Source organism: Apium graveolens, chromosome 9 (genome assembly GCF_009905375.1).
Source record: "Apium graveolens cultivar Ventura chromosome 9, ASM990537v1, whole genome shotgun sequence".
Lineage (NCBI taxonomy): Eukaryota > Viridiplantae > Streptophyta > Magnoliopsida > Apiales > Apiaceae > Apium > Apium graveolens.
The window spans coordinates 54,113,095-54,134,244 of NC_133655.1; the positions used below are offsets into that span (position 1 = coordinate 54,113,095).

Consider the following 21,150-nt stretch of genomic DNA (forward strand, 5'->3'; position numbering starts at 1 on the left):
ACCACGTCAACCTTAGTATCATGAATGTATTTCCATTCCGAATACTACCACAACTTTATTACTCCTTTTTCAGCTGTTTCTATTTCCCAAAGTTTGATCAATCATATAGAAGTAAATGAATTTGTTGAGAGATCACTATGATCATGAACACTTGTTATATCGCTTAGTTAGTATAGAAGGTGGCCAGCCTTTAGTACTTGACAAGCAATTTAAACAATAGATGGTATCCTACTAGGCTTCTATCACACAGATAGATAGTCATTCGGCAATACCTCCCCTTTCTGGAAGGGTTGTTCTTCTCAGCTTACATGAAATGAAAAGAAGAGAAAAGAACGAATTGAAGAGAATTGTATATATGAAAAATATACTGCCATAAAATATCTGGCTTGGAACCTACCTCTGAACTATAGAGGTTTGTCATAGGAGAACAAAACATATATGTATTTATATCAGCATCAAGTATTATAGCATCATATTTCCCATGCCTAAATATTTCTATTCCGTCCATCATTCTATGGACCCATGCTCTTCCTCGAGCTTATACACAATCACCTTTGAAACTCCCTCGATATCGAAAATCGAATCTGGGATCTCATTCTAGACATCGTCGTTACTAGAATTCTATGCTTGCACCGTAACCTTCCTCGTATAATAATATGACTCTCTATTGATAAGAAAGAATAAATATTCAATAGGTAGATACTCTACTTAATTAGTCTATCAATGTTCTATCAATGATAACTTATACACTACCATGACCCGATTAGTGGTACTCAATCTCAACACCCATTCCAATACAACTCTCACGGTTGTAATCAACTCATTACTCGCGGAATCATTACTGCATTACTATGGTCCACCACTGACCTACTGTTGTCATTCACCTTTCCATAAAATCTTAATATCTAACCATACGGAGTCCATACATGTCGTATCAAATCCTTCTAAGGAGGTAACATAATCATCATTCATGATTCATGAAGAACACTCCTGATCCTGACATACATACATGACATGAAGCAGATAAAAGTGCAGAAGAGTTTCAATCAAAGCAACGATAGCAGGTTAATACCATTCTTAATCATACGCCCTAAATAGAAGACTTAACTCAAGGGTTCATCTAGTCCTTTTTGAAACATGGTCCTGGCTTATCTCAAGATAGGACCTTCTAAGATAGATAGCCCGTTCATGGCGATTACACGAATTAAACCTTTACCAACTACTATTACGGTTGGGTATTGCACAGTCATCAGGAGGAATGTCAATCTTCCAAACCATAATTCAACCTTCACAGTTTTAACCATCATCACTGTATTCTTTTGGCACAAGCGCCTATAATTATCCTCTTACCTTCAAAGTGTCGGCCACCTCTTTAGCCTTTCCTGATAGTAAAATTTCCTTACAGTCAATGTCATTTTAACCACCTCCAAATAAATTTTCTACCTTATTTCAATCACAGCTTATGTGAAAATGCTTTCCTTAAAATCTGATGAGTAAAAAAAAATCACCATTTTTTTTCCATAAGTTATTGCCTCAGTCTTTAGAGGTTAATCACTGTCATGACTGACTCTCAATCATAATTAGAACATCTTTTATCTTAAGTCCTAATTGCCCTGAACAATTTCGACCATTACTGGTTCGATCCATACTTTCTCGTGGTTTAACACGTGCCCCACTTGGCAACATTATAATTATGTCATATTTCCTTTATCAACATTTTTATTCTTGAGAATTTTGAATATTTCCTTTCTCCTTGTAAAACCTCTAAGGTTATCCTTTAATCGTTCCTCCTGTATTCCCTATATACAGGGCATATCAAAATACCACTTACTAATACTAGAACCATTGTCTATATACTTCTGAAGAATTTCTCCACTGATCCTTAAAAGTTATTATTACCTTAATCCTTTCCAATTCATACTGTCAAAACTCATACTATCCCTATTAAGGGTGAAATTCCAACCTTTATGCATTCCCCGAGGATTCATTTTAAGTTACCGATGTTCTATCCTTAATTCCACCTTTAAAAGGTACATGCATCCTTCCATGTATAAATCAAGTCATATATCCCTGATAAGGGTATCTTATTCAATCATTCCCACCTCGATAGTATATGCCTAATTTCACAATAACATCTGTATTCAAAATGAGGTCAATCAATATGGCCTCCAAAAGATAAGAACGGTTATCCGCTTTTCTTGCCTGATTCAGTAATGATAATAGGGATGTTCTAGAAGATGTTTGTCGTGTTCAACGTGAACCTTTTAGTTCTAACTACTCATTTACCTCTTTTATTTATCTCAACAGTCATCTCAATGTTGGGATATCTTTCATACCTGGCGTCTCCCTTTCTGGGTATCAAGCCACCGGTCTTACACTTCACATTCTTGAAGGTCACTTCCATCATCCAATTTTCCTAATTTCTTACTTCCTTGTCTCCTCAGTCTATCCGCGTCTCATTGTTTATCCTTCGAACTATCTCAATGTTTCCTCGAATCCTCCCAACTTAAAGGGGATAAAATATATGCATCTCTTATGCCTTCAACCGTCAACTTTAACTCATGGTGAATCACCCTCATCCTGACGATCATATACTTTTCTATTTCTATTAATATGAGTCTTTAGGGTTTCCTCATACCCAACTCCCTTATCATTCCTCTAACTCTGTTGCCTTTATATTCCTTTCCACTTCAATTCCTTTTTATTTTCCTTTCTCTTATCATTATTTCATGAACCAACACAACATAAGCAATGATTTCAAATATCCCGTCATTCTGGATTCGCGTCTTCAGAACGAATCTTAACAACTTTTACAGCTTAGATTCATAATTCATCATACTCGTCTGCCTTTGTTCTGGCTCTAAAGATTTTACACTATCTCCATAACCTTGGGAAGTACTTTCCTGAAAACAATTGACTGAACTTAAATCAGTTTATTATAATCTCTTGCTCCGTGCCTTCCTTGGCCTTTCACCAGCGGGTGGTCTCCCTCTTAGGAGGGTAAGTGACAAAAACAGTCTTTTGTGATTCGTCAATCATTCAGAATCTCAAATGATTCCTCTATTTCCTTTAGCCAGGCTCTTGCCTCGACTGGGTCAACCTGTTCCTTGGAACTCTGAGAGCTTAGAGATTTACAGGTCCTGAAAGAATTTCCTATCGCATTGTTTCCTCAAGGTGGTGGTTGGGGATAATAGTCTAAGTTCTGTCTAGACAGGTCCATGAATTGCCGTATAGGAGTACCGTCTCGGGTCTCCTTTCCTTACTCGACTTTCTGTTTCCTTAGTATGAAATGTTTCATCCTACTCCCCATAATTGGGGTCATCTTTTAATTTAAAATCCTCATTTTCCACTCCATTATGTCATGGGTTCCTTCTATCTTGATGGCGACCTCCCTGACTATCACGTTCAGGGTTTGCTCTAAATCTTATTCCTCAAACTATGGCTCTCATCTAAGTTCTCATCCTTACGCTCTTGAACTTTCGGAACCCAAATTCTATAGGAATACCTCATTATTCCCTTATCATCTTTCTCGGTATTAATCTCATATTTATTTGTTGGCTCTCTGCCTTCATTCATCACCTTTCTCTGGCACCGTATGCTCTTTTCCAATAATTCGATCTCTATTGCAATCTCAAATAGCTTTTCGGTACCGGCTCCGGTTACCTTCACTACTATTTCCAAAATCTCTTATAAACTCTCCCAAAGACATTATCATCTTGAGTCTCTCCTTTTTACTAAGGGCATCAGCCACCACATTGGCTTTCCCCGAATGATAAAGAATCTCCCAATCATTATTCTTGATTAGCTCTAACTGCCTCCTCTGGCATATGTTGAGCTCTTTCTACGTGAAAATGTACTAGAGCACTTATGGCTTAGGTAATTCTCGCACTTCTCTCCATACAAGTAGTGCCTCCAATCTTTAGGGTAAAACTATTGCCACGAGCTTAGGCGGGGATATCGAATTTCATATTACCTTAATTGTCTTAACGCGTACGCGATTACCTTGCTGTGCTGTATGAGAAGCACCCTAATTCCTTATGCGAAGCGTCACTACACTTCACAAAATCTCATTTTCCATCCGGCAACGCCAACATAGGGAACGTCACCAACCTTTGCTTCGGTTCTTAAAAGTTGTTCTCGTATTTCTCTGTCCATTCGAACTTCTCAGTCTTACGAGTAAGCCGCGTTAAAGGGGCTACTATCTTTACAAACTTGAACGAACCTCCGGTAGTGACTGGCCAATCCTACCTCTGGGAGTTGCCCTAACCATGGTCATCAATTCATCAGTGGTCCTTTATTCATTCTTGTCAGGATCCTCCACGAGATCCTCCTCAGCAACAATCCCATCTAAGACAACATCCTCAACCGCTACATCCTCAATATCAACATCATCCGGTCCTGCATTAGGACACTCTATCGGATCCACAATCCGATCTCCAATTAGTAATAAAACATCATCGCGCTGTTGCTCCTCAACCTCAGGGTTCGGAGTCCCGCTACTCTATACGATAACGAACTACGCTTCTATCGCTAAATTTATAAGGGTTCCCATAAGGGTTTTAACTGTCAGTACTACGTTAGGTAGTCCGACTATGAACTTGGCAAGAGTTCTTATTATCTTAGTGAACTTATTATCTTAACGTCCCATCATCTCTGAGGTTTATAACGCTTAGCTCTGATACCATTTCTGTAACACCCCCAAATCCGGGGTTGGGGATCCGGGTTGTCACGAGTTCCATTTCCCTTAATAACACCCACTCTTAATAAATAATCAACTACTCTGTACTGTGACCCCACAATAAACACACACACCACAAGTTATAGTCTCAGAGATGAATATCCAAAAATAATCACAAGTCATTTTATTCCACAATTATATGCCAATACACCTTAAACAGGTTTCTGAATAAATTTACATTTCTTTGCCATTATTACAATTCATAAATATACATAATCTGATACATCAAAAGTTGAAAGCCTAGCCTATTGGTAGTTCCTACCTCAGCTACAGCGACATCAACGCCTATAGGAAGCTGCGGAACGTTTCCTATCCGCTCGCGAATTGGGAGCTTGGTCCTGTTCATCTTGTCTATCTGATGTTGTGTTATGAAAGAAGAAAGCAAGGGTGCGCAGCAAGCCCAACAAAATAATATGTATAATGATTAACAATATATGAGCCTTCTCATAGTACTCATGAAGGTCTTGGTCAAAAGAAATGAACCAAGATGATATCTTAATGCGATGAAGTCGCAAAATATTCAGTATATATATACATATATACTTTTCAAAATATTGGAAGTCCTCTTCCATGCATAATACACATAGAGTTCCAGTGTATAACTGTATAAAAATATCGTTGCAAGGTGATCTCATATATCTAACCTTGTCTCAACATTTTTCTGAAAATCTTTGTCATGCATAAGATAATCATTTACTAGATATAAGTTTAAAAGATGAAGTTACAAGATACTCCAATATACTTATATCTTTTCCAAATACTACTTGAACTACCACCATTCAAGTTATAATTAGTTTCCAAAGTTCATCACATAGATGAGACTACAAGACCAGATTTGAATAGATTAAATCTTTAAAATATCATCAAAATAAAATGAAGTTACGAGATACTTCATTTGATGTAAACATCATTTTGAAAACTTGACCCTGCCAACACTCAACAATCGCCCAACCGTAGCCTTTCTATCGAAGTGCTCTGGGTAGTGTTGTAGAAATATCCAATTGGATGATGAACTCATTACGGGAGTTTGCCGCGCCAGGAAGACCACTTACGATGATCAGTCGTAGTAGTGCAACCCCACCATTTTCTACATGTAGAGGAGAACCTGTCGGATTTACTTGTCAACCGAACACTGAACTCCTAAGGAATGGACCGCCTTAGCGGAACTTCCAGGCCATTTGGGCCAATATAATAAGGCTGGGCCGGCGCCACTCGACCACTTACGCCACTCCTAGTTCAGATGAAATCCATGACTCTGAAACGTAAAGCTCGTCCCCCCTTTCCCCAAGTAGAAACTTGTTGGTATGGCTCCACCAAGAAGTCGTATCTAGTTGGAAAGGAAAACTCACCAATATTTCCCAGGCGATGCCTGTTAATGGATTAACTTGTTCCAAGAATTTTACTTCCCGAGTGTTGGGTAAGTAATCAAAAACTCTTTTATCAGAATAGCAACCTTGTTGCGAATATAAAATACACCACAGAGCCGGATCCCTCAGGTTTTGAGCGTGTATTTAAATCCCCTTCGAAAGGAGGATCTTAAATATAAAAATGAGTTTTGGGATCCGCTCTAACTTTTAAAAATCATTTTGAAGACTCGAAAACATTTTTAAGAATGTTTGGAGTGATGGTGATTTAATAAAATAAATCAGTCCTAATATATAAAAATATCTGAATATTATTATTTAAATAATATTCCCATAAAGAATAATCTTTATAAAAATAATTGAAGTAGATGTTGTATAACTTATACTTGAAATGACTCTTAAATAACCAAATATATACTTATACGAAAGTAATATCTTTATATGAATAATCAAAAGTAAGTTTGATTATCGACACATTATTCTTTAATAAAATAAAGAATATTATTAAATAATAAGCGGAGTCATAATACCTCGAATGAATATTATAAATAATATTCATTAAATAAAATAAGCTGAGTCATAAGCCCTTGAATGATTATTCGAAATAATATTCAATAAATAAATAAGCTGAGTCATAAGCCCTCGAATGAATATTATAAATAATATTCATTAAATAAAATAAAGGAGTCATACATCCTCAAATGAATATCCAAGTAATATTCAATAAATAATATAAAGGAGTCATAAGTCCTCGAATGAATATTCAAGATAATATTCATTAATAAAATCAAGTTATCGAATAAACCTTATTTGATTAATAGTTTTGAAAACTATAAACATATATATATATATAAATATATATATATATAAAATCTACTCGGGATCCTCGACTCCCGGTTTTAGAAAATGTTTTCACCTTTCGGTCCCTATACTAAGGGTATATGCAAATTACTGCTATTCTCTAGCATAGGTATTATCAACTGAACCAACAGATATATTTGGCAAGAATACGAAACAGGCATGCATATATATATACCATATCAGCATGCTTCAATATATCGCAACATTTGCTAATTAACCAACATGCATCTATCGCAAGATAATGCATATACATATATACATCACAACAACAGTATAACGGATAGAAAACTTGCCTGAGCGACTTGGGGTGAAAAAAAAGCTCGGAACGAGTCTGGTAACCTATAAACAACAAGTAAGTTGGAATTAAACCAAAGTCACTTGTAAATCTATACTTTAACTAACTTAGACTTTAACGCTTGTTTTGCGCTTACTGATTTGCTTAAGTCACTCGGGTACCCTCGGCTCCACCATTTTTAATAATTTAACCTTTACGAGTTTTAAGGCAATTCCTTCGCGAGTGTCTTACCAACTGCCTAACACACTTACCATAAATGTTTCATACATTAATTAACCCTTTTTAGTCTTTAACCTATATTTCAAAGTAAAGCGAGGGGAAAAGTTTCGTTCGCGAAACGCCGTTACTTGAAACGGTCGTTTCTCCTAAACCGTACATCGGAATCAAACGAACTACATATCAAAACGAAGCTCGTAACATGAACTATCTAAACATGGCAATGGTCAAAATCTAGCAGGGTGTTCTCGGGTCCAAATGTTATGAACAGAAGCAGTCTAAAGTAAATCAGACATTACGACGGCTATGTTTACGCGATTACCAATGTTGAAACTACTCCAATTAACCACCAACCAACTCATAACCATCAATACAACAAAACTTTACCTAAACCATACCACATCAGTCCATAATCTCCAAGGTTTTCAACTCAAACAACCACAATCAAGACCTATGAACTATAATCAAGCTTCAATTACCAAAACACTTCCAAATCAAACCAAACTACTAATAATCACAATCCATGCTTCTCATTTCACAAAACCAACCATTAAGCTTACTAACAAATAAAGTAAAGGCTAGGTTTTGAAGTTTATACCTTCCTTGGGAGGTGTTAAGTTGCTAGGAAGCCTTAGGGAGCCTCCTACAAGCTTGATCTTTCCAAAGAAATCAAGAACACAAAGTTAGGCTTTGAAGTTTCTAAAAGTCCGATTTAACGAACTGTAAAAATGAGGGTCTTACCATGATTGTTTGGACGAGACTTGTGAACAAGAGTTGTAGGCCATCTCAATACCTTTCCAATGAGCTATAGAACACAATATTTGAGTGAGAAATGAAGGAGATACAGCAGTTTTAGTGTGCTGGTTCTGTTTTGGCCGAGAGCATGAAGAACAATGCCTTGGTTTCTTTTTGATTTTGATGAAAAATGATTTGCTTGGCTTGGTTGGTTTGATTTTTGTGTTTGTTTTAGTAAATTACCTAGTTGCCCTTGATTTTGTGTGGTTAAAAAGCCACCACATCTCCTTCCTTCCCATGTCATGCTTGTGTCATCCTCATGATGTCATCCTCCCCTCCTTGTCCTCTTCTCATTGGTTGGGTGACATCATCCTCCCTAATCCCTTTGATTAACTTCCTAATTGTTTGCCTAATGACCGCTGATCTGTTATACAGTTCGCTTAACTTTTGTTTTCGTTTATCGTTTGAGGCATCATACCCGGGATCTTATTACTTAGGTTCCCTTAACCTTTCTCAATACATTATATTCCTTTTTATGATCCTGTATTATAATCCTTTAATTTAAATCCCTTTATCCTGTTACCTTATACTCAATTCTTTCCGTATCTATTGGATTTCCGGGAAAAATCAAAGTGTTCGGATTTGGATTCTGACGATCGTTACATACACTTATATCCCATATAAAGTACTAATAAAATCTCAGAATATCCATATCAGAACCCCTACATAGTGTGGCATGAAAAGTTTTCTCATTCAGCTAAAACACTATTCACAAGGGTTACAAAAAGTTCAAAATTTTGGGAGTTATTACAATCTACATTAACCAACCAACAACAAATATATAGCGAAAATAGTTCTAACACATTATCAAACATGCATCTTACAAATTCGATCATCAAGTACATTATGAAACCAGAATTTACAGTAGCGAGGCAAGGAAATTTACAATCTACATTTTGTCTTGAATGAAGTCGATAACATCACAGCGAACCTGGTCTAGCTCCTCTAGAGTGTAAGACTTGCGATTCTTGGTCGCCCACTAAAAATTGAGTAAACCGAAAAGGGAAATCATAAAAAAATGCATCTAAAATGCCACATTCAGTCATACAAAAATGAATGTACGGACCTTAGAAGTAAAAGAAATTTCCCTGTCCTCAATAATTTCCTTCATGTACCTCATGACCACATAACCACATTCAACCCCACCAGGCTGTTTCGGGGATCCCTGTTAAGATAAAAAAAAACTGGCTTTACAAACCGATTAAATTAAGATTACTGTCGTACTATAAAAATTATAATATAAATTACTTACTACAAGATTCTTGATTTTAGGAGCTTTGTTACCCCTTCCTGTTTGAGAATTAACTTGTTTTATTGTCCTGCATATTATAATGACACGGTGTCAAGAGTCATATTTCAAATACAAGAAATAAATGAAAACAACCTAAAAAATAAAAGGAATAATGTTACTCTGATAAAGCTTTTTCTAAATCATCAAAATGAGTTGGATGAGGCAAAGGATTGAGAATGTAAATGTCGCCATCCCATATTACGAGCTAAATCATGACACCATATCAATCATATCATATCAATCATAGACAAGAATGAGTTCAACACTTTCTTTTTTTCAACCTTCGACAAAGTAAAAGGGGAAGGAGGCAGATAAGTCTTCTTTTCTCCTACTTGAGGAGCTAAATCATGTCCAACACCCATATCAATCATATCACGATGTGCCGCCTCACTATCTTTTGACTTTCGCATATTTAATAACGTCCCAAGCAGATTATCACACATATTTTTCTCGATGTGCATAACATCGAGACAGTGGCGAACATGATGATATTTCCAATATTCTAACTCAAAGAAAACAGATTTTTTCTTCCATGGACATTCCACCTTCTTCGACTTCTTCACCTCTTTTCCAAAACAAAAATCAATTCGTTCCTGACGCGCTAACACTTCTTCTCCGGAAAGGGGTTGACATGCGTTCCCCAACTCTTGTTGTCCGTTAAAGGCCGCCTTCTGCCTCCTATAAGGGTGCTGCCTAAGCAAATAACGGCGATGACCTTGGAAGCACATCTTCCTACTGTGACTTAAATATTTAGCCACAGTATCGTCACCACAAATTGGACAACTCTTATAACCCTTATTCACGCAGCCTGACAAGTTTCCATATGCTGGAAAATCATTTATAGTCCACAATAAAATTGCTTTTAGAGTGAAATATGATTTACTATAGGCGTCATAAACGTTTGGTTCACCTTCTTCCCAAAGTTTCTTCAGATCATCAATCAAAGGTTGTAAATAAACGTCGATGTTATTTCCCGGCTCATGTGGACCAGGAACTAAAACTGACAACATCATGAACTTCCTTTTCATGCATAACCACGGAGGAAGATTGTACGTTACCAACACTACTGGCCAGCATGTATATCGATTGACTAGCCCATTAGTATGCGGGTTGATACCATCCGCTGATAAAGCCAACCTAATATTCCTAGATTCACTACCAAAGGCAGGCCACCGGTAATCGATATTCCTCCAAGAAGGAGAGTCGGCCGGATGTCGCATCTTGTCATCATTTATTCGCTGATTTGCATGCCAAGTCATGAGTTCAGCAGTAGAGGGAGATTTAAATAATCCTTTAAATCTTGGAATTATAGGAAAATACCACATGACCTTGGCTGGAACATTGACCCTAAGTTGGCCATTCTTCCGTACTTTCCAACGTGACAGCTTGCAATGAGGACACTGAGAAGCATCAGAATGTATGCCCCTATACAGTATACAATCATTGGGACACGAATGAATTTTTATATACACTAGACCTAAATCGGATAAAGTTTTCTTCGCTTCATATGCGTTAGGAGGCAACACATTATCTTTGGGAAGGATCGAGCCAACTGAAGAGAGCAGCTCAGTAAAGGCAGTGTCGCTAATACCAAACCTAGCTTTCCAGTTGTGCAATTTTAACATTGACTCTAACTTTGTGCACTCGCTGCCCTCAAACAACGGTTGTTCCGCATCAACAACAAACCTCTGAAAATCATATGAATCCTTATCGTAATTACCCGAATTAAAAGCCACTTCACAAACTTCAACAGTTTCTGATGCAACAAAGTGCTCTATAGGTTGGTCTGAAGCAGGATGTGTACTACCTATAGAAGACCTAGTACTCCTAGTAGATTTTTCTTTAGGCCAAATCCAATCAACATACCCCAAACTAAAACCATGATCGTAGATATGTCCCCTTATGATTTTGGTTGAGAATTTTTTAAAATTCACACATCGACCACATGGACAAGGAATTCTTTTAGGATCTTTACAATTTTCTTCAGCGAAAATCAAGAATTCTTCGACGCCAATTTCAAATTCTAAAGAATCCCTATCTTTCGATATCCACGACTTATCCATAAATGAAAATGTATGACCAGCAATCTAGCAACCTAACCACCAGATGGTCATTTCAACATCAAAGCGCGAATTAATCAATACAAGTGCACATATTCAAGTGCATATAAACAAAACCAAGAAAGTCAACATTGTTTAACTAGCATAATCAATACAAGTGCACATATTCAAGCGCGAATTAATAACAAACATGCCCTTAAAAAATTGAAAGATTTTACACAAATGACAACTAGTACATTCATGGCATCTCATCTATTAAAAGAGAACGATACACTAAATCTGATACATAAACAACAATCCAAATCAAATAATGTATACCTAAATAATGACAGATCGGTTACTGGTGAATCCCTTCCTACATAATGTATACAAAAAAAAGGAAAAAAGCAAACGAATAAGAATTTCTAACCTCCTTCTTGAAGTAAAATGTGCAGGCACTGTCAAATTCCGAGACTTGATGAGATAATCTGCAAATGGACAAAATCGAATTTAAAAACATACTATTACTTAAAACTTTAAACGGACAAAAATCGGAAGATATCAACCAGAAAAGAAAAATACATGCAAATATCAAACCTAATTGATATATTTAGGCAAACCTAAATATATATAGACAAGAACACAAACCTAATTTATGTTAAAAAATACAGATTTATGTAAATATATATACATGCATATTTAAAACAACTCAAGAAAAAATATAAAATTAGAGTACAAACCTTATTTGGCTCAATGAATTTCAAAACCTGTTCAAAAAGGAAAAAACCCATTAAAATTTATGAACAAACCCTAATTGAACAAATGTAACCTAATCGAACATACAAACCTAAATGAACAAACATACCTGTTCAGAAATTCGGGTTTCTCGTAGACGGATTTTGATTAACTGATGGTGTTCTTCAATTTGGGGTTTAATTAAAACCTATGTACTTATTATAAACTGATATGGTGTGTGTGTGAGATAGAGAGAGATGGAAGAGAGAGAGGGAGAGAAGCAGAGAGATGGAAGAGAGAGGGAAAGAGAACTAGAGAGAGTGAGCTCAGAGAGAGAGAGAGCAGAGAGAGTGAGAGTAAGAGAGAGAGCAGAGAGAGAGTGAGAGAGAGACAGGAAAAATAATTAGGGGGGAGAAACGGGTTTTTTTTTGTTAAGGGGGGGAATATTTGGGGAATAAGGGGGGAAAGTTTCCGCATTTTTTTTAATTTTTTTTAAGTTAACCATCGACAACGGTTGTAAAATACAACCGATGTCTATAAAACAAAGACATCGGTTATATAGAAAACCGATGTCTAACTAACGTTTTTCATTTTTGAAAAATAAGTATAGACATCGGTTATTTTCTGGACCGATGTCTAAAACAATAAGTAACATCGGTTTTAAAATAACCGATGTCTAAATGAACTTTAATATCGGTCGTCTGAGCAACCGATGTCTAAGGACCGATGTCTATTGACAGAATTCTAGTAGTGTGTCAACAGAAATTTAAATTGATCACCCGTCGGGTACATGCTTGTTATTCATCGGGTAGCCTTGTTGATCATCCGTCAGGTAGCTTTGTTGATCATCCGTCGGGTAGCCATTTATCACTTGACTCCATTTCATTTGTGCAGAATTACAAGACATCTTATATTTACATTTAATCAACCTATTCTGCACATCTACTAGCAGTCTACATGATTCATAAGCTACTATAGAATCTATACAAAGTTGTTTACAGGAATGTGCCACAATACTTATTATCACATAAGCTACTCACCCGGTGGATATCAATTAGTCATCCGTCGGGACTATATTGAATCATCCATCGGGAATATAATTAATCATCCGTCGGGTGCTACAAAATTCACTAAGTTAAATCCACTAAGGTGTTTTGTTTAGCTTATCATCAAGTACACAACATATTCCTAACAATCTCCCCCAATTTATGTCTACTGGAATTATAGCCATAAATTAAGAGAAACTTGATGATAACAAAACATCCTAAAGATACAGATTGAAAAATAGTAGATAAAACTGATAAGTGTTATAATTTGCTGAAAATTGAACAATGCAAAGTACACAAAGAAATTGCTCACAATTGTTATCAAGGTGCTCCTCTAGTCTGAGCAGATAAATTTATTTTCTTGATTGTCTGGATTTCTTTCCAAGCCTTCTGTTGCTTTTTTCAATTTGATTCTGGAGTTGTCTGTGGAATTCAAGTTCATCAGTTTCTGAGAGATCTAGCATTTCCTACATTTTCAAAAGAGTCTCATTGCTAGAGATACTCAATTGCTCCTCCAATCTGAAGAATCTTCTAACTCCTTTTTCATCCCTGAATTCCATCAGCCAATAGGGCCTCATATGCACTCTCTTTCCTGTGAAGGGAATTGAAAGAGTCTTTGGTAGAGCATATTTGGCTCTATAACTCCTCAGCTCCTCAATATTCTTTAGAACTAATCTTCTTGCTGTCACATTGTATCCAAAGTTCTTTTTGAATGAAGAGTACACTTTTATTATCACATATTGGCTTTCTAAAAGAATCCTGTGAAGTGGCCATATGATCTCTCTTCCTCCCATGTATTTGAACACCAGCCTTTCAGGGAGATGTCTGTGAGCATCAATTCCTCTAACTTCTTCCAATTCATCTAAGTAAAGGTTTATGTCAGAAAACTCCTTGATATCACAGATGTACAACATGTCTCCCTTGTTAACTATAGATTTGGCTTTGATTGGTGTCTTGGATCTGAGAATTACTGGATTCACTTTCTTGATAGCTCTTGTGTTTTTCTTCTTTGTCTTGAAGATGGAAAAGTTCAGCTCAGGAATTGGTAATGTAACGCCCCCAAATCCGGGGTCAGGGGATTTGGTCGTTACTATGAAACCTCAATCCAAATCAACCTGTTTAATCAATAAATAAATTCCAGCGGAAGATATTTAACATAAATGACCCCAAACTAATCCAAGATCTTTTAAGGTTACAGTTCTAGAAACAAGAATTCCAAATTCCATCAATAAATTCTTCACTTCCTTTTAAAACTCTTTTCAATAAATTCCAACTCAAAACTAAACCACTAGTAAAACTTCGAAGAGAAGTATACTAGGCCCAAAAATAACACAATTATAATATAATATATTATAAACAACTTTACACAATAAAACTTACACTAGCCCGCAAACCATGGACTAACCACCTTCCAAGAGCTTTTCTTTGCTTCCTCGAATTTCGCAGCTAAACAACGCAAGCTAATCCTCACTGGAGGTTAAATTTGAAAACAGGCAAGTATGAGCGAAAGAAATGCTCAGCAAGATCATTATAGCGAATATAGGGTCGTTTTGATATAAAACTGACATCTACATTAGAGCAGAACATTTAAAATCATAATTACTGAATCATAAAATTTTAGTTGAGGAATCCCAGAATTAATTCCTTAATTGTATTCAAAACCATTTTGATATTTTTGAGCGAAATACTTCAGCAATACTTTAAATCTTGACGAGAATAAAACTCGTAAAACAGTGTTTACGGAAATATCGTAAACAATAATAACAAGAAACAATGATTATGGATTGAATCATAACTTTACTCCAAACCGAATTCTCCACATTAATACTTATTTTGCTATCATATCAAATTAGATATCAATACAAACTTTGATGCTCACAACACCCATACTAAAGTCAACATCAGTCATCTATACTAATACCACATTTGATATTTAACAACAACGTAAGTATCAGCATAAATCAGAATCTGAATCAAAATTGCATTCACCATTATTCCAAAATGAAAACAGTTGATAAATCATTTATTCTGTGAATATCAAAAATGATATGATAATTTAGATTAGGATCATTCTCCGACGGACATACTATCACATGTTGATCAGCCCGTGTGATAGCACAAGGTCATGATTCGTAGAAACGTGACCCCAAAAACACGAGTACTCAACAAAAAGGCAATGTACATGCCTGTGGCAAAAATTGTGTCATAATATTCCATATGGCACTTAAAAATAGCCCTCCGCTGGACCGTCCGTCCTGGTCACTTACGCAATTATGATCCAATCTTAAAACCTTTTATTGAAATGGGGTAATGATAATCGACACCCGAAATAATTTTATTCCCCCAATTCTTGGGTAGGAATATTCGCAACCAAATCACTTTTCTCAAAATCCAAAACATTTATAAATCCGATAATTCGATAAGTAAAATCACTTGACTATTCTGAACATAGAATAGCAGATAAGTATTGGCATAAACATAATTATTTAATTCAGCGATATGAAAACATTTATCGATTCTAAACTGAGAATAGGGAAAGCAATGCTTGCATCAAAAGATTTATAATAAATATCACTTGAACAATAAGTGATGATAGGGATACTTGCCTTTGGATTTTAGCAGTTAGTCACACTCGCAAAGACGCATCTATTTTGACATTCTGCCTCAAAACATCACCGTCTTTATTCAACTAATCATTTGGTCTGCTGCTCATGCAGTGCTGCAACCCAAGATTCCATACTATTCAACTCTACTCTTCACCCATTCCATCTAGTCCTGATCGACTTGAGACATCCGCATCTATAATTAAAATATAGAACTTTAATCGTCTAAACGATAATCACTCGACGAACTGCGCATCAAAAGCCTATCGTCTACCCATACGATAGCCAACACATAAATATAACAGACAATCACAGAACTCTTGATCCACATACACACATAATTCATATAACACGTAATCACATAACTCACGTATCACATAATTCATATAACACAGGACTCTGTACGTTTAAAACTGAAATTGGTTCAAAATACGATTTATCGATCAATAATCGACTTAGAATGACTTGTAAAACAAGTAACCTTTCGAAACAAAATGATTTGGGTCTCAAAAGTATTTTTAATGAAAGCGGAATATTTTTCTGAGTCTGTACGCGTTCGTTTCGTATTAAACAGACGAACGGTTGATTTATTATGAATTTTTGAATATTTTTCGGAATTAAAACGGGTCTCCGAATCATTTTATAACTAAATAATAGTGCTCGAACACCCGAAAATAACTTTATAAGAATTATTGAGCCTGGACTATAATTTAAAATAATATTTTAAAGCTTCGAAACTATTTTTCGGAATTTTTAAATCATAAGACATAATTAACTCGAATTCAATAATCAATTAAAATTCATTAACTAAATAATTTGGATTTATTTTCGAATAATAATAAAAATAATAATCTTCAGAACTAAAAATAGTATTTTCTTGGAAATCGGACAACACCTCCTCTATTTCTCGGACTGCCAGTCGATATCATATCGACACAACCAACAACAATCAACACAATACTTTATATTTACGCGTATAAACACTCCAGAAATGAATAACACGACCACCTGAACCAAAACTCGGACCAAAAGTGACTTCTCCAACAATTTCTAAAAATTATGAAATAAATATATAAATACTAACATGATATAATATACAAAAGTACGAAGGCGGAATTTTGGAATCGTTACCCAAAATAAATTTTGATCAACCCGAAGAGAATATCTAATGTCCGGAAAATATCTCCAGAAAAATCCAAAATTAATAGCCATAGACATATACACGCTGAGATGCCATGTGGAGTAATCACCACCGTCATACTCCTTTTTAATGTCCCGAAAATAAATTAAAACGGAAATATAACGGAAATATGTCCCGCAAATTTTCTTCTCAAAACCTTGCAATATATATACCTATGCGTAGGTATCAAAGCACTGATCGTTTATATATATAATAATTGAAATTTGGATATACGGTTTGCAAGATATGAATTTTGGAAAATTAAAAGTATATAAATTATACCAAAGAAAAGGGAGCAGAGATATAAATGGAAAGGGGGGTGTTGTTGCGTGCAGGTGAGGGGGGCGGTTGAACAGAGAATGTGAAGAGGAGGCGGTGGGTATGGGTTGCATGCGTGTGTTTTTTCTTTTTCCTTTTTTTTTTAAAAGCAACGCATAACGCAAGAGCTGCTATTCAACTGCCACGCATCAATTAACTCACAGGGATATAACACGTGTAATCTGCAGCCCCTGGCAGCCTGGATTTGTCTCGCGTTTTACGTTTTAACAGGAAAAAAAATTTGGGCGAAAATAACCCAAAAATTACCGAAATAATTCTAAAATTCTCGAAATATTTAAAAACTAATAAAATAAAATTTTCATAATTTTTAGAGTATTTTTCACTTGCGCGATATACCCGCATTTCACAATTAACGAATGCTAGCTGCACTTGAAACAAATTCAGAAAATCATGAAAATAGTCTTAAAATGTTAAAAATATCCAAAAGTTTATAAAAACATAAATTTCGTAATTTTAAAACAATTTTTGAAACGCAATTTATACCCGCTTTTAACAATTGAACGAATCAACGCGCGGGTAAAATTAATCCTAAAAATTCCCAAAATAATTTTAAAATTCTCAGAATATTCCAAACATAAATAAATATGAGTTTCATAATTTTTGAAAAATTTAGGAATTAAATACATATTTTACAAATAAATGAAATCAGAAAATCATACAGGGCTAAATAATTGATGAAATATTGATTTCTAAATTTTATAAAATCCCAAAAATAATTGTTGTAATTATAAAGTCATAAAAATAATTTTAAAGATAATTTAAATATTTATGAAATTAAATTTTCAATAAAATCACTTTTTAAAGACAAAAACAAAACGATACGACTCAGTATTTAATAATACAAAAAATTCCTCAATCACAACTGAGTCCCACATAATTAATATTACATATAGCACATAGCAGACAAAATATCCATCCAATCCCTAATATTACTAAACGAACTCAATTTACCGATATCAATAAAATGATCGGTTTTCAAATAAACTTTTGAAAATAATACATTTAAAGAAATATTTTCAGAAATTAACAAGGATCGATATAACACTTAACAATTAACACATTACCTTATAATAACACCAATTCGTCAAACAAGAATAAAATATCCACCGTTTTATTCCTTCTAAATCAGAAAATCACATAAACATATTCATATATTAATAATAATAATTCTGAAAATACGGGATATCACAGGTAGACTATCACAGTACAATGGTTCATCCTTTGGAATTATGGGCTCACCATGTATATTCCTTGTTGGATCTACCACCTTGAATTCTTCAAATACCACTGAGGGTTTTGATGTATGAGTTGTAGTTGTAGACTTTTTGAGAAATTGGTCTTTCTTTTCCTCATTATTAAAGTTCAATTTCCTTTTGGCCCTTTTGGCCCTTTCCTTGTATCTGAAAGTTCTTTTCTGTTGTGGTTCAGCTTGCACCTTTAGATCTTGAGATTCAGCAATTACAGATGGTTGTGCAGAGGTTTCTGTTATGGTTTTTACAGCTTGAAGCTTGGCCAAGATAGCAGTTTGCTCCTTCTTTTATCTGTGCTTCTTAGCATCTAAGGCAACTTGCTTCTTTTCTAGCCTGATTCTTTCTTTCTCTTCCTTCTTAGCTTCCACGAACAGTGGGTGTCCAACCACCACACAAATCTCCTTACCATTTATGTTAATTTTAGCAATTCTCCTTTCAAGCACTAAATCAGTTGGATCCTTGTAGAATGCAATAGACCTAGCCAACAGCTTCTTCTCATCTGACCTAGGTGTTTCAAACACTGAATCCATAGGATTCTTGTCTGAAAACTTAGAGTAGTTCCTTTTGGCCTTTATAATGAGATTTTTCTTTGGAGATTTGATGCAGGAAGTTTGACCCATTTCCAGATAGTTCATACTTATATCATTCACAGAGATTTTCATGACTTGAGAGTGATGACTGAAGACTTTGTCTGGCTTCTGAATTGGGCCAAACTTTTGTTGAATATATGTATCTATCTTTCTCCATTTTTCTTTTATTTCCTTCTCAGCTACTGCTATATCAATCTTTAGCAGTTTGTCATCTATGTTCAGTTTTGCTGTTGCCAAATTTATGATATCAACGCTGTCCAGGGCTGGTGGCTTTGTGAAAGAAATTGTTGGCATAATCACTTTGCTGACTTGTATGTTTAAATGAAGCTCCCCCTTACTAGAGTCTTTCTCCCCCACACCCTTACTTGAGCTTTTCTCCCCCTTTTTGTTATCATCAAGTAGAGTGGAGGATGAAGATTGTGCAGCCACTAGTTGTTGTAGCAGTTGAGTTTGTTGAGCTTGATGTAGATGTATAGCTGTTAAAGAAGCTTCCGTTGTAGTCATTCTGGTATCCAAGGAATCTATCTTTGTGGCAAGATCAGAATTCTTCCTGAGTTGTCTCTTAATATTAAGCATTGCAGCTTCTGGAAGTTTAGAATCCAACCTTTCCGAAATGTCCCTTTTTTTGATCAATTTTACCTTTGATAGAAGTGACATCCTGAGTATGTTAAAAACATTGGATTTGTTCTAATTGAAGAGAAGCAGGGTGTGCTTGTAGGAGCTTCTTGGTGCTGGAATTTGTTGTGGATTGAAGAGCAGAGTTTGTCTGACTTATAAGTTGAATGAGGGTGGTCTTGAAATAGTGTTCATCACACTGCTTTGAAAATGCCCAAGATGACATACCAGATCTGGAACTAGGGCCTACTTCTCCCCCTATGTTCAGTGACCCCTCTTCACTTGCATCACCAAAGAAATCAGCAGATTCCCCAGTCCCATAGTCAACATCATCATCAGCTCTAGGTGGCATAGCTGTGATGGCATCCTTAGCTCTTTGCATTGACTGGGTGGTGTGCACCAAGTTCAGCATCCTTTCTGCATCTTCATTGCCTTGTCCAGCCAGAATTTGATATGCTGGAACAGGATGAGTAAACGCCTCAGCATCTAAAGAGATGGAACCTAGAAAAGCTTGATTATGCTGAGATAGTTTCTCAATATCTGCATCATTAGCATTCATTGACTCACTAGCAATGATATCCATCCTTATTTTTCATGTACCTGCCTTTCTCTCATTTTCTCTCTGTTTTTGCATCAAGGGCTCCCCTTGGCTCACCACCCTCACACTCTCACCTTCACCATCTAAGGTGGGACTCCTCTCACTCACTTTTTCCAGTCCTGAAGAAATGGACTGCAGTTGTTCACTCTTTTTCTCTCCTTTTTCCTGGGAGCAACCCAGACTCTCACTCAAATCACTCCCTTCCCTCAGTCCTAAGAGTGATTGCACTACTACTAAGTCTTCTACACTTATAAGAATTGAAGAAATTTGAAGTTGTACAGGGACACCCGACGGATGAGGAATATTCATCGGGTTAGTAGTATGGCTATCCGACGGATGACTGCTGTTAGGCTTATCCGTCGGGATACAATCACTACTCGACGGATGATGAATATCTATCGGGATAGTAGAAATGAAAGAGTTTGGAGTGGAGACTATTGTAGACTCTGTGCAGATTGATGAGAATTTTGGCACAGATGTATCAACAGTCTCAGAAAGAAATGGTAAATGAGCCAACAAATCATCTAAAAGATGATGCTCACTTACTTGGATTTTTGGCTTCTCCAAGAGAGTTAAAGATGGAGAATTTGGAAGT

The 21,150-nt window shown here is 35.8% G+C and overlaps 1 protein-coding gene across 1 annotated transcript; it reads right to left on the minus strand.

Moving 5' to 3' along the window:
• Positions 1-9,158: 9,158 nt before the first annotated feature.
• LOC141685261 (uncharacterized) lies at positions 9,159-11,623 on the minus strand. The gene is made up of 5 exons (XM_074490374.1): positions 9,842-11,623; positions 9,680-9,765; positions 9,522-9,588; positions 9,336-9,434; positions 9,159-9,248 (listed from the first exon to the last, which is right to left on the minus strand). Exons 1-5 carry the CDS (start codon positions 11,621-11,623, stop codon positions 9,159-9,161), a joined length of 2,124 nt encoding a protein of 707 aa, XP_074346475.1.
• Between the last annotated feature and the right edge of the window lie 9,527 nt (positions 11,624-21,150).

What these genes read in the sequence shown, in the direction of transcription:
- LOC141685261 (XM_074490374.1), bottom strand. Translation starts at nt 11,623, where the DNA reads ATGGATAAGTCGTGGATATCGAAAGATAGGGATTCTTTAGAATTTGAA. An exon ending in CCCCTTTTACTTTGTCGAAG is followed by an intron (nt 9,766 to 9,841) that starts GTTGAAAAAAAG and finishes GTCATGATTTAG; the next exon opens with CTCGTAATATGGGATGGCGA. An exon ending in CTAAAATCAAGAATCTTGTA is followed by an intron (nt 9,435 to 9,521) that starts GTAAGTAATTTA and finishes TTATCTTAACAG; the next exon opens with GGATCCCCGAAACAGCCTGG.